Below are 12893 nucleotides of genomic sequence, written 5' to 3' on the forward strand. Positions count from 1 at the left end.
TTATGACAAAAAAATGATATTAACATTATAACATAATAAATCATAGTACTCTGGATATTTAAGTACATTTGAAAGCAAATACTTTTGTACTTTTACTCAAGTGAAAGTTTAAATGGACACTTACTTTTACTGGAGTCATATTTTACAGAGTGAATCTCTACTTAAACTCAACTACATGGTTTGTGTACTTCTTCCACAACTGATTGCTACCCATAACAGTAACACCATCAAAGCCCTGACCAAACCAGTTGGTATGATATTCTGATATTTTCCTTTATGGCTTCCAAGATATGTAATTATCTTATAAAGCCTACGACATTTAAACTATCAGCCCAGGAAACCTGACTTTCTTTACTTCTCCTATTAGCTAAAAGCCTTTATCATTTCTGATAAACATTAGAATATTTTATTTTGGATAAATTTGCTTGTGAATTTGACATTGCCAATAGCATCCATTTATTTTTCTATTAGAGGATCATGTTTGGCAATATTTTTTAAAATGGCCCAAAAACCTCAGCAAATGTCCTCTCAGTTCCCATAAGTATATGGACTATTGTTGAAGAAGCGGTGATGCTACTCAGTGGTAGACATTGATCTGTCCAAACTTTTTTGAGACCAGTTGCCATTAAATTTTAAATGACCCTATCTGTTAATAATAAATGTCCTCGGTTTAAACTTTTGCCATGTTTTCTGTGTTCTACTGTGAATAAAATAAGGGTTTACTAGATTCATTTGATTTACATTTTACTCTAGGATCGTATAAATTAATGTGAATAATTATATTCAGGGTCCAAAACATACATGTAAAAAAAAAAATAGAAACATCAAGTATTTTTATTTAGTTTATTGCACATTTTTTAAATGTTTTACATGAACTTACCTTATGTTAACTTTTTGCACAACCTTCAATGTTTACATTTTGTGTTTTATTTACAAGTACACTCCTGTGTAAAGTTCTGTCTTGCACACTTCACAGTATAATATATAGCAGGTTTACTGGCGGCGCTATTTTGTGTTTTGTGTATTTGTCTGTTTGTCTTGTCTCTTTGTCACTGTGTACTGCGTCAGCTATATATGGTTGAAATGACAATAAAAGTTTCTTGACTTAACTTGATTTTCATAATTTCCTCAATTTTATGATTTTAAAAATGACATGCAGGACACTTACAAATAGCTTTTTTATCAAAGCAGTACTCTGTTTAACAATAAACAAATGTAACAATAAAAAGACATGCATCTTCTTTAGTGCAATCTTAAAAATGAACACAACACACCACAAATCCACACCATCTTATTTATGTACACATAGTCCAAAAAATAGGAATAATCATAGTATTTTTTTTCAAGGTTTCATGCTAATTTTATGGTTTAATGGTTTTACAGTAAAAAAAAAAGGTAGTTTTAAATCAATTAGAATAAGTGATTTTGAAGCAGCCACAACCTTCACTTTTCTAGTTGATGTAGCCTTCGGGTCTTAAAAGCAGATAGTCTTTTAATATTTTTGGGATAGGAAGCTTGGGGATTAATAGGTAACAGTATTTCCCAAAGTGCTTTCTTATTGCAGATCTGCACAGGTGCTGCAGGCAGCGTGGTTTAAATTCCAAAGCAAAAAGAGAGTCATAAAATGACCTGTGAAGCTAAAGAACAATAATCCTATCAACATATAATGTGCTTTGTTATAAAAAGTTTTTTAATTCTTAAAAGTACTTACTTTGAAAATCTCTTCAGGTATGGCTTCCACCCATGTATATGTTACAGGAACAAGCGTATAGGAGTTGAACAGAATCTCCACTGTTTTCGGAGCAGCTGCACAGGCTGTTAATACCTTAATTAACAAGACCAAATAAATAAAGCATGTCTTTTATAAATTATATTGTAGCTACTATAGTTCAAAATGTAAAAAAGCAACAGAAGTAGATACAGTAAAATTTTTTTTAAACAATTTCAAGTTTCAAACCTTGAGCAATGCCTGTGGCCACACTTTAATTGATCCATGGTTTAACAGGGTCTGAACCACAATATCTGGCTGACACTCCTGACGTAATATAGCATTTTGTAGCACATTCGACAAGGGTGAACAACCATTGTAATCAATGGCATTGATGTCTGCCCCATGATCCAAAAGAAGCTGCACCAATCTAATCTGGACATTGCGAGCTGCCTTGTGTAGAGGAGTGCGTCGTTCATTGTCAGCTACATTCACATTAGCTCCATATCTCAAGAAAATAGTGCAGACTTCAAGGTGTCCCTCATCCTGATCTTCTCCCAGCTTTTGCTGAGCTTCCAAACATGCAGCCCCTAATGGCGTTTCTCCTGAGCTGCTGGTGTGGTTGATCTTCGCGCCATATCGCATGAACAGCTGAGCGTGGTGTGGCAGCCCATGCCTCGCAGCTATAATTAGTGGAGTTTCCTCTTCTTCTTCAGTAGGAAGGTCAACATTAGCACCATGACGCACCAAGGCTTTGGCACATCTGTTTTGGACAAGTGATTACTATTATATCGGTTTTATTATGGTAAATATGAAGTACTTTGTAACAGTCAAAAAAATAGTGTCTCTCTTAGGCTAAAATGAATGCAGTCATATATTCACCAAAAATATTGACATTTTAGATGCATGCTTTCCTAGCAGTTCTCTGAAAAGTGTTAAAAATGTGATCCAGGTGTGGTAAAGAAAACGATCTAGGTTCTATTTAGGGTTAACTTAAAGTGAATTTGTGTGCAGAATGTACAATGTATATAAGCACAAAACTGTCCCTGAAACGGAGCATTAGACGTACATTTTAATCAGGTCTCGGCCCATGCTTCGAATAACTGACCAAATGGCATAGATTATTCAACATAAATGATTTGAATGCTTAGAAATAAATAAAATTATACCTGAGTGACTGAGGTGTCCTGCACAAATGTAAAGGTGCCAGCCCCTCCTCTGTCAGCTGATTGGGATTGGCTCCATGCTCTAGGAGCAGCTCTGCACATTCAGTGTTGCCATTTGTGCATGCCTCATGAAGCGCTGCCTTTCCTCCTGCACTGAGATTAGGATGTGCTCCATTCTCAAGCAGGTACACAAGGCAGTCGGTAAAACCCTGTGCTGCAGCAATGCACAGTGGACTTGTCAGCTCTTGCTTGTATTCCAAAGACCAGAGGCCTATAATGGGGTATAATTACTCTGTAAGTTTATTGATTAAAAGCAATAGTAATTCATGGGAATAATTTGTAATAGCCTTCTTCTAGGTCATGCAAGTGTGTCTCAGTTATGCAAGATTTTGAAAGATTACACTTAAGTGTAATTTTGTTGAATGAAATCATGAGAAGAACTACACCACTATCTGATTATCTCATGTAACCAATAAATGCCAAATTTAATTTCAGCCCAAAACAATTTTCCCCCACGATTTTCCCTAATGAATGACATTGCAGGCCAATATTAAATTACAGAAATAAACAATAATTATTTTTGAGTATTATCCATTTAAAGTGCATAGTGCAGCAGAGGACAGCATGCAGCAGAGGACAGCAGAGGGGAAAAATTGGAACTCACAAGCATTCTTGCATGTGTAATTCCAAGCATGTAATCTCTATTCATGTGATTTGACTCATAGCCTGTTTTAATTGAGCATTGCTTTGTCTGGTCTAATTTGGTCTGTTTGAAGATCCCGACTCTTTGAATTGGATTATGGTTTAGATTTGTCCTCATCAGCATGACTTTCAAAACACAACCTGCATCCAACCCTCTTCCTCATACACAATGATTCTGGGAAAAGTTATTATAAATTATATGCTTTTTTGCATATAAATCACAACTAATTTCATTGCATGATAGTGTTAAAATAAAAAGCTCTCCATGTTTTCTGAAAAGATGACCCACATTAAGTATCTTAAAAAATTGATAAGACATGCACACTCAACAATGACATATTTACATGTATAAAGAGTATATGGCTCTAGTTAACAGGTGATTACACATAACACTGCAGAGAACACTTCCATCTAGTGTATAAATGTCCTCTGCTTATGAAGTTAGTGTCTTTTATTTATTTATTTATTTATTTATTTATTTATTTATTTATTTATTTATTTATTTATTTTATTTAACCTGTTGCTAATACAATATAAAATTTTCTTATGCACTATGCCATTTAAAACACAATAAAAGGAAAATAAAATTTGCATTAGATAGGGTGTGTGATCAGCTATTCCTATTGTATCAAGAAACCAATTTATGTATAATTTTTCATTATGACTTTAATAAATAAGTTAATGGCGTCTATTCTGGTGGTAATCCCTGTGCCAGCAATGCTTTTGTTTTCTATCACATTGTCATCACATTTTACTTCAGTGCCAAATGCATGCTTGATAAAACAGACCATGGAAACACCCCACCTCAAAATGGATGTTTCTTTTTGTATATAGTATGAAATATTGCTGTACCTCTGGTCTTGAAGTCTCTCCCCAACATATTTCTCAGCCTTTCTTCTCAAATTATACTCACTTGCATACACTCTTCAATAATCAGATACTCATTCACTGACTGTTTATTGCTTGTACTATAGTTTTTTTTAATTGTCAACTTCCCAAATATGTTAAATGCTTAACTAAAAAATAAAAGTTTTGTTTGCTTCACATTTTCGCCCACATTTCCTTCCACAAATAAACATACATTTCCTTTAAATTAATTGTCTTTCTATTTTTTACCATTGTTTTATTTATTTTTTTCAATTATTAAGATTTGCTTTTTCTTCATTCAGATCAAACTCACCAAGTTTCTGTGCAGTCCACCTCAGTTCATCACTTTGGAACACTAGAATCATATTGAGCTCAGCAGGATCAGAGAAGCCATCCTGTAAGTCCCTCCAGTGGTGACTGAGCATGTCGACCAGCACCGGGGGGCACAGAAAGTCTATCCCTGGCTTCTTGATGCTTCTTATTTCTTTGATACTTTTAGCCTTTGTACGTTTTAGTGCACACTTTTTTGTGTCTGTGAGGCATGTAGAGGCAGGTACATGCCGCATAATGTACGTCTGTCCATCCTGGTTGATCATAATTATGAAAGAGGAAGCTTGTCTGTGTGATTCTTACCTGCTTGTCTTCATGGCTTTTTATATTCCTATAGTTTTTTTACACTATGTATTTTTAGTTCACATGACGCGATTGTAGGAAGGTCAAACAATTCCAGTGACAGACATGGACAATCATTTTATCCCTCAGTGTTTTGTATTGGAAACAATATAAATAAATGGGCAGGGCATAGTTGTAAACATGTAAGGTTAAGTGGAGTGCATTGGTGCTGATATCACCGTTGCATTGCTCTGGAAATAGTAACACAAGTGAATAAATACCACTGGGACAGAAATGTAGCCCAATCAGATTGGCCAAACAGCTGCTGAGGAATATAGACTGTGATCCTGGCACATATGCCACATTCTGACCTCTCATTTATCAGGACTTAAAATAGTCAAAATCACATTTCAGTGAAAAGTGAAAGCCTATATTTGCGTGTAATTGCTTTGCATTAAAAAACAAATAAAAATATTTTGCATTAGTCAGAATTTTCACTACAGTAAATCATTAACCATCATGGGATGGGCATGTTTTTATATATACATTACAATACAGTATAATACAATATAATTTTGGAGCATAGATGTGTGGATATTGCCCGCCACAAAGCATTAGTAAGGTCAGGCATCAAAGTCAGGCAACACCCCAAACCCCCCCAACCCCACACACAGACAAAGATGCACACTCTAATCTTTCCTAGATAGGTTAAAAATGTATGCATTAAAACCCAACTGTACAAAAACAATAAGTACAGGAATACCTGACAGATATAAATTAATGTAAGACATTCAATAGCTGTGTATTAGCTGTATTACTAGTAGCTCTGTGTATCAAAACAAACATGTAAGAGGAGCTCCCTTCAAACAGGATGGGCAGCTAAACAAGAAGAATCCATGTCTATTAGGTTCTATAAAAGAGTGGTTACAAAACCAATGGGTTCCTGCCTACTGAAATCACAGCAATGGTAATACTCTGATACTCAGAACCGACCTTATAGCCAGCCTCTAAAGAAAAGTTCTGCTTGTACATGTTTGACAGGATGTCAACAGTCTTAGTGTCCTTCAGCAATGTTCTTCATGCTGTAGACAGATAGATCTTACTGAATTTGGAATATTTGAGCCTCTGGACCTCTTCTCCTCATAAAGCACATTTGTTGGAGGCATACCAACATGTTAATCCCTGCATGCTTTCTACATGGGCTGTTGGACTTTACAGTTAATCGCCATTTTTAGACAACGACACTCAAAACAATAAAAAATGATGGTCACTCTCATTCCTGCCTTCTAGTCGGCCCCCAGCAATGAAAAACTAAAGCATCACAAGGAAGCAGAGTAGCGAGAGACTACTGTAATATGTACAGTACCAGTTTTGTTTGGACACACCTTTTCATTCAGTGTTTTTTCTTAATTTGTTATTGTTTTTAACTTTGTACATTAATGCTGAATACAACAGCATTAACCATGCAAAAACATGTATGAAATGATGTAGTAAACAAAAACATGTTAAAATAACACAGAACAGTTTTTGTATTTTAGATTATTCAAAGTATTCACCTTTTAACCCAGCAATTAGGGTTGCACGTGCCGGTCCCAAACCCGGATGAATGGGGAGGGTTGTGTTATGAAGGGCATCCAGCATAAAACGTGCCAAATCAAATATGCGGCTCACGAAAGAGAAATTAATTCATCGCACTGCCACAGGTATCATTAGCCAACAAGGTACCGGTGGAAATTGGGCTACTGCCGAATGAGGAGAAGGAGAGGAGGAAGACATCTACAGAGACAGCAGGTAAAGGAGAAGTGTAGGAGAGTGGAGGTCCGGTTTGGTACTTTAAATGTTGGTACTATGACTGGTAAAGGGAGAGAGGGAGCTGATATGATGGAGAGGAGAAAGATAGATATGTTGTGTGTTCAGGAGACCAAGTGGAAAGGGAGTAAGGCCAGGAACATTGGAGGTGGGTTTTAAACTGGTCTATCATGGTGTGGATGGAAAGAGAAATGGTGTAGGGGTGATTCTGAAGGAAGAGTACAGTAACAGTGTAGTGGAGGTGAAGAGAGTTTCTGATAGGGTGATAAACGTGAAGCTGGAAGTTGAAGGGATGATGATAAATGTCATCAGTGCTTATGCTCCACAAATGGGTTGTGAGATGGAGGAGAAGGACAAATTCTGGAGTTAGATGAAGTGGTAGATGGTATACCTAGAAATGAAAGATTGGTGATTGGGACAGATGTAAATGGGCATGTAGGTGAAGGGAACAGAGGTGATGAAGAGGTTATGGGTAGGTTTGGTTTTAAGGAGAGGAATGTGGAAGGGCAGATGGTGGTAGATTTTGCTAAAAGGATTTGCTAAATGGCAGTGGTGAATACTTATTTTAAGAAGAAGGAGGATCATAGGGTGATGTATAAGAGTGGAGGAAGGTGCACACAGGTGGACTATGTTCTATGTAGGAGATGCAACCTGAAGGAGATTGGAGACTGTAAGGTGTTGGCGGGGGACAGTGTAGCTAGACAGCATTGGATTGTGGTCTTTAGAATGGGTTTGAAGGTGAAAAAGAAGAGAAGGAGAGTGAAGACTGAAAGAATAATAATATGGTAGAAACTGAAGGAGGAAGACTGTAGTGTGAGATTCAAGGAAGAGGTCAGACTGGGGTTCGGAGGTAGTAAGGAGATGCTGGATGATTGGCCAACTACTGCAGAAGTGATGAGGGAGACAGCTAGAAAAGTACTTGGTGTGATCTGGAAATAGAAAAGAAGACAAAAAGTTGTGGTGGTGGAATGAGGAAGTGCATTTGAGAGTGTGTTAGAGAAGTGAAAAAAAGAGTGCGGGCAGGGTGGAGTGGGTGGAGAAGAGTGAAGTGGGTGATTTGTGATAGAAGAGTATCTGCAAGAGTGAAAGGGAAAGTTTATAGGACTGTGATGAGACCTGAGATGTTGTATGGATTAGAGACAGTGGCAGTGAGTTAAAGACAGGAGGTGGAGCTGGAGGTAGCAGAGCTGAAGATGTTAAGGTTTTCGTTGGGGTGATGAGGATGGACAGGATTAGAAATGAGTTTATTAGAGGGACAGCGCATGTAGGACGTTTTGGAGACAAGGTGAGGGAGGCGAGTTTGAGATGGTTTGGACATGTTCAGAGGAGGGACATGGGGTATATTGGTAGGAGAATGCTTAGGATGGAGCCACCAGGAAGGAGGTAAAGAGGAAGACCAAGGAGGAGGTTTATGGATGTGTTGAGGAAATACATGCAGATAGTTGGGTTGAAAGAGGCAGATGTAGAGGACAGGGGGGTATGGAGACGGATGCATGCTCATGGTATTCTCTCAGTCAGCCGCATAAAGTAGTCACCTGAAGTGGTTTTCAACAATATGGAGGACATCCTAAAGGTGTTGAATGCTTCTCCTTCTGTCCAACTCATCCAAAACCATCTCAACTGGATATAGATCAAGTAATTGTGGAGGCAAGGTAATATATTTCAGCACTCCATCACTCTCTTTTTTTAACACTGCTGAAAAGTAATGAAGTAATTGTAATTCTTTACTGTACTTTAGTAGCATTTTTTTTAGTGTATCAGTACTTTACTGAAGTATTTGGCAAAAGACATTTACTTTAACTTCACTACATTTTAAAGACAAATATCTTACTTTTTACTCAACTACATTTTGTGAAATCAATTGTTCCTTTTTATTTATGTGTATACAAACTCCCTTTTACTTTTAATTGAGTAATATTTTACCTAGTGTTTTTCTAGTTTAACTCAAGTACATGGTTTGTGTACTTTGTCCACCTTAGACAAAAAGCCAGAGGTGTGTTTGGGGTAATTGTCCTGTTGGTAAACAAATTATGGTCCCACTAAATGCAGATGAGATGGCATGGCATTGCACAATATGGTAGCCATGCTGATTAAGTGTGCCCTCAAATTTGACCACGTTATCAACAATGTCTCCAGCACCTTCACACCTTCTCTGAACTGTCTGTTCAACAACTGCATGTAATAAACATATCCTCTGCTGCAGAGGTAGTTCTTGGTCTTTGTTTCCTGGGACAGTCCTCATGAAAGCCTGTTTCATCATAGTATTTGATGGTTTTGGAGACTGTAGTTGGGGATACATATATGTTTTTGATCATTTCTTAAAGAAATGATGGACTTTTCTCTTTACTTAGCTGTGTTTCTTGCTAGATTATGGAGTTAGATTTGGATGGATTTGTACACTGGTTGTGGTAGCACTAATAGGAATATTGACTTTACTCAGCCTTGCACAAAATGGTCTATAACACAGCAAGAAATGTCACAAATGAATTCTTCAAGAAACACACATGTGAACTGAAAACTCTAGACTTCCTTATGAATATGTTGAGAGCTTGCATTTTCCAAACAGTCATCAAAGCTAAATTATATTCATATTTTGCATGTCTTCGGTATTTATGTTCAACGTTGAAAATAATAAAAAAAGACACTGAAGGTATGTCCAGACTTTTTTTAAATATATAAATAAGTGTATACATAAATATGTGACTGAGTAGTGCTTTTTAGACAAAAAAACAATGCTGATTTATTTGGCTTGTTTTTCCAAATAAAATATTTTTAAATCCCACCAAAGGATAAATAAGTGGTCAAAGTCATTGTTTTGATTTTTTCATCCATTTAACAGTGTTTTTTTTTTTTTTACATTAATTATTGCATATAATACTGGGGAGATCTTCACAGAATGTCTCCTCTGTCCAAAATAAAGGCATAGTACTATTAAAATGCAGTAAGGTGATTGTAACAAACATTATATGAAATATAATTGATTGACTCTATCAGCAGTAGCCTGACTTCAAATTCATGTTTTATCAAATCTATTGGCACACTGGCTAAACATTCATTTTATTAACCATGTCACAATAATATTATTTCATTCATTTATTTATTTTCTTTAATCCGGGTCGCAGGGGCAGCAGTCTAAGCAGGCCCCCGCCTTCGACTGCTGCCCAATCCTCACAGCACCGTCCCTTACAGTCCCTCCTGCAGGTGGTGAGCCCACGGGAAGGCGGCCCCACGTCACTCCGACGTCACGGACCTTGATATTTCCACCGTAAGGGACCCCCGGAGCATAGAGGGTTAAGGGCCTTGCTCAAGGGCCCAAGAGTGGCAGCCTGGCGATACCAGGGCTTGAACCCCAGACCTTTCCCGATCGGCAACCCAGCGCCTTAACCGCTGGAGCCACCACTCCCCCTCAAAATAATACAATTGTGTATATATAAATGGGGACCTAATGATAGTGGGGAATATTGAATATTAAATATCAGAATGTTAAACATTTACTAATGTTTTAAACTAAATTGTGTAGCAGTGGAATTCTAAGACTCACCCACCAATACAGCTGGTGGAAGCTGAACATTAGGGTCTTTTATCCAATCATCATTGGACAACTCAATAACAGCATCTGGATTTTTCTTTGTCAGCTCTTTGAGGAGGTTTTCCACACAGTTGAAGTCCTTCCTGTCCTGGGCATCTTTTAGTGTCCGTACAATTTCTGAGTGAAGTGAGAAATCCACCTTTATTCCTGAAGACATAATTGTACAGCTGTACTTTTTATTTGCTGTAATATTTAAACATTAGTTCATTAAAAATAAGACTGAAATGGTTTTAACATTGTGAAGATTTGTTTTCATTCACTAGACATGCAGCTAAGAATAGCACAAATCGAAAGTCAGCTGAGCAGATGTCTCAAAATATCACTGGTCTGGTTTAGGCGACCCAAACACTACAACATTGCAACATGTACTTGATACATATAAACTTCAATTCTATACACAAAGTACCACTGTTATTCTCAGAACTGATAATCTTGTTAGTTGTAGTTCATTTACTTAAACCACTCGGTCCAAAAAAAAAAAAAAAAACAGGATTACATATACATTTAGTCAGACATAATGCATGCTGTAGATACAATATTTGATCTAAAGAACGCATTTTCTAAGTAATTTCTACTACAACGAAATAAATAATGTAGAAAATATGTAGAACAGGATAAAAATGTTTAAACATTGGCCTCAGCACAAGTGTACATGTTGCTGAGAAAACCTTGAAAACTGCATTTATAGGCAGTTTAGCCAGCTCATTGGAGCTTATTAACAATAAAAAAAAGAAGATACCAAAGGAAAGAAATTCGATAGAACAACGTAGCATCAAGGAAGAACACCTCTCCTCCCAACAACCAGGTGCTCTGTCTAACAATGGCTGAAGTGAGAAAAACTCACCTTATTTACGGAAGTCTGCTGGACCAGACAACATTCCTGGCAGAGTGCTAAGGGAATGCCTAGAATAACTAGCAGATATCTTCACTGACATCTTTAACCTCTCCCTGAGCAGCGCCGTCTTGTTCCTACATGCCTCAAGACAGTGATCATTATCCTCATGCTAAAGAAGTCTACAGTCTCCTGCCTCAATGAGCACTGGGGCCCCTCACAGCTGTGTGCTCAGCCCACTGCTGTTTACTCTGCTGAATGCACAGCTCGAACCACATTATCAAGTTTGCCGATGACACAACTGTGGCGGGTCTCATCAGCAAGAACGACAAGTCAGCAAACAGAGAGGAGGTTCAACAGCTAACAGCCTGGTGTCGAGCCAACAACCTGTCTCTAACCATTGACAAAACCAAATATATGATTGTTGACTTTAGGAGAGCACAGAGCGACCATTCTCCACTGAACATCAATGGATCCTTTGAGGAGATCATCAAGAGCACCAAATTTCTTGGTGTTCATCTGATGGAAAACTTCACCTGGTCACCAGCTCCATCAGCAAGAAAGCCCAGCAGCATCTCTACTTCCTGAGAAGGCTGAGGAAATCCCATCTCCCTCCCCCCCATCCTAACCATGTTCTACAGCAGGACCATTGAAAGCATCCTTAGCAGCTGCATCACAGCCTGGTTTGGGAACTGCACCATCTCAGACCACAAGACTCTACAGAGAATAGTGAGGTCTGACGAGAAAATCATTGGAGTCGCTCTCCTCTCTATCATGGACATTTACACCACATGCTGCATCCACAAAGTCAACAGCATTAGACGACCAAGACTGTGCAACAGTTTTTTTTTTCAACCCCTTAGGCTCCTTAACACATAGAACTGAACTGGAACTCTCACACACACACACACACACACACACACACACACACACACACACACACACACACACACACACACACACACACACACACTTTCTCACTCAACTGTGTGTTACTGAACTGTTACAAACCGAAACTCAAACACACACTCAAATACACATCCATGTCTTCAGCACCACCCATATTATTTTATAACTTTTAACATGTGTTTTTTACACACTTTCTTTATTGCCTCTGTTGCTGTTTTGCACAATATTCTGTGTTTCTATTTTCTAGTACACACTTGTTTACAGTGCTCTTTTGCACATTGGACCCGTATAGCACATTATACAGTAATATTATCATATTTGTTTAGTTGACATACGATTTTGACGTTGATGCCTGTTTTACCAATAACTGTATCAGAGTGACATGTTTAGATCATGCATCTGAAAATCAAATGTAATAGCATAATTTGACAAAAGCAATAAATGTACATGAACCTTGAACAAAAATAATCCATAGCAGGGGTCTTTACCTAATATTGCTTGAGGTCCATTAAATGAACCTTCCTTGCCAGCTGAGGTCCGGACACTTCTTCTTCTTCTACTTCCTTTTCTTCTTTCGGCTTCTCCCATTAGGGGTCGCAACAGCGGATCATCCGTCTCTATACCCCCCTGTCCTCTACATCTGCCTCTTGTAACCCAACTACCTGCATGTCTTCCCTCACCACATCCATAAACCGCCTC

At 37.9% G+C, this 12893-nt stretch overlaps 2 protein-coding genes across 2 annotated transcripts in view; both read right to left on the minus strand.

Moving 5' to 3' along the window:
• LOC310724036 (craniofacial development protein 2-like) overlaps window positions 1–12893 on the minus strand; it is a 384292-nt gene that overhangs the window by 153712 nt on the left and 217687 nt on the right. The gene's annotated exons all lie outside the window — the stretch shown is intronic.
• asb18 (ankyrin repeat and SOCS box containing 18) lies at window positions 1111–5099 on the minus strand. Its single transcript, XM_083537792.1, has 5 exons — window positions 4757–5099; window positions 2878–3145; window positions 1958–2471; window positions 1712–1825; window positions 1111–1637 (listed from the first exon to the last, which is right to left on the minus strand). The coding sequence occupies exons 1-5, from the start codon at window positions 5037–5039 to the stop codon at window positions 1452–1454; spliced, it is 1365 nt and encodes a 454-aa protein (XP_083393918.1). The 5' UTR covers window positions 5040–5099; the 3' UTR covers window positions 1111–1451.

This window comes from Silurus aristotelis, assembly GCF_946808225.1.
Source record: "Silurus aristotelis genome assembly, chromosome: 3".
Classification (NCBI taxonomy): domain Eukaryota; kingdom Metazoa; phylum Chordata; class Actinopteri; order Siluriformes; family Siluridae; genus Silurus; species Silurus aristotelis.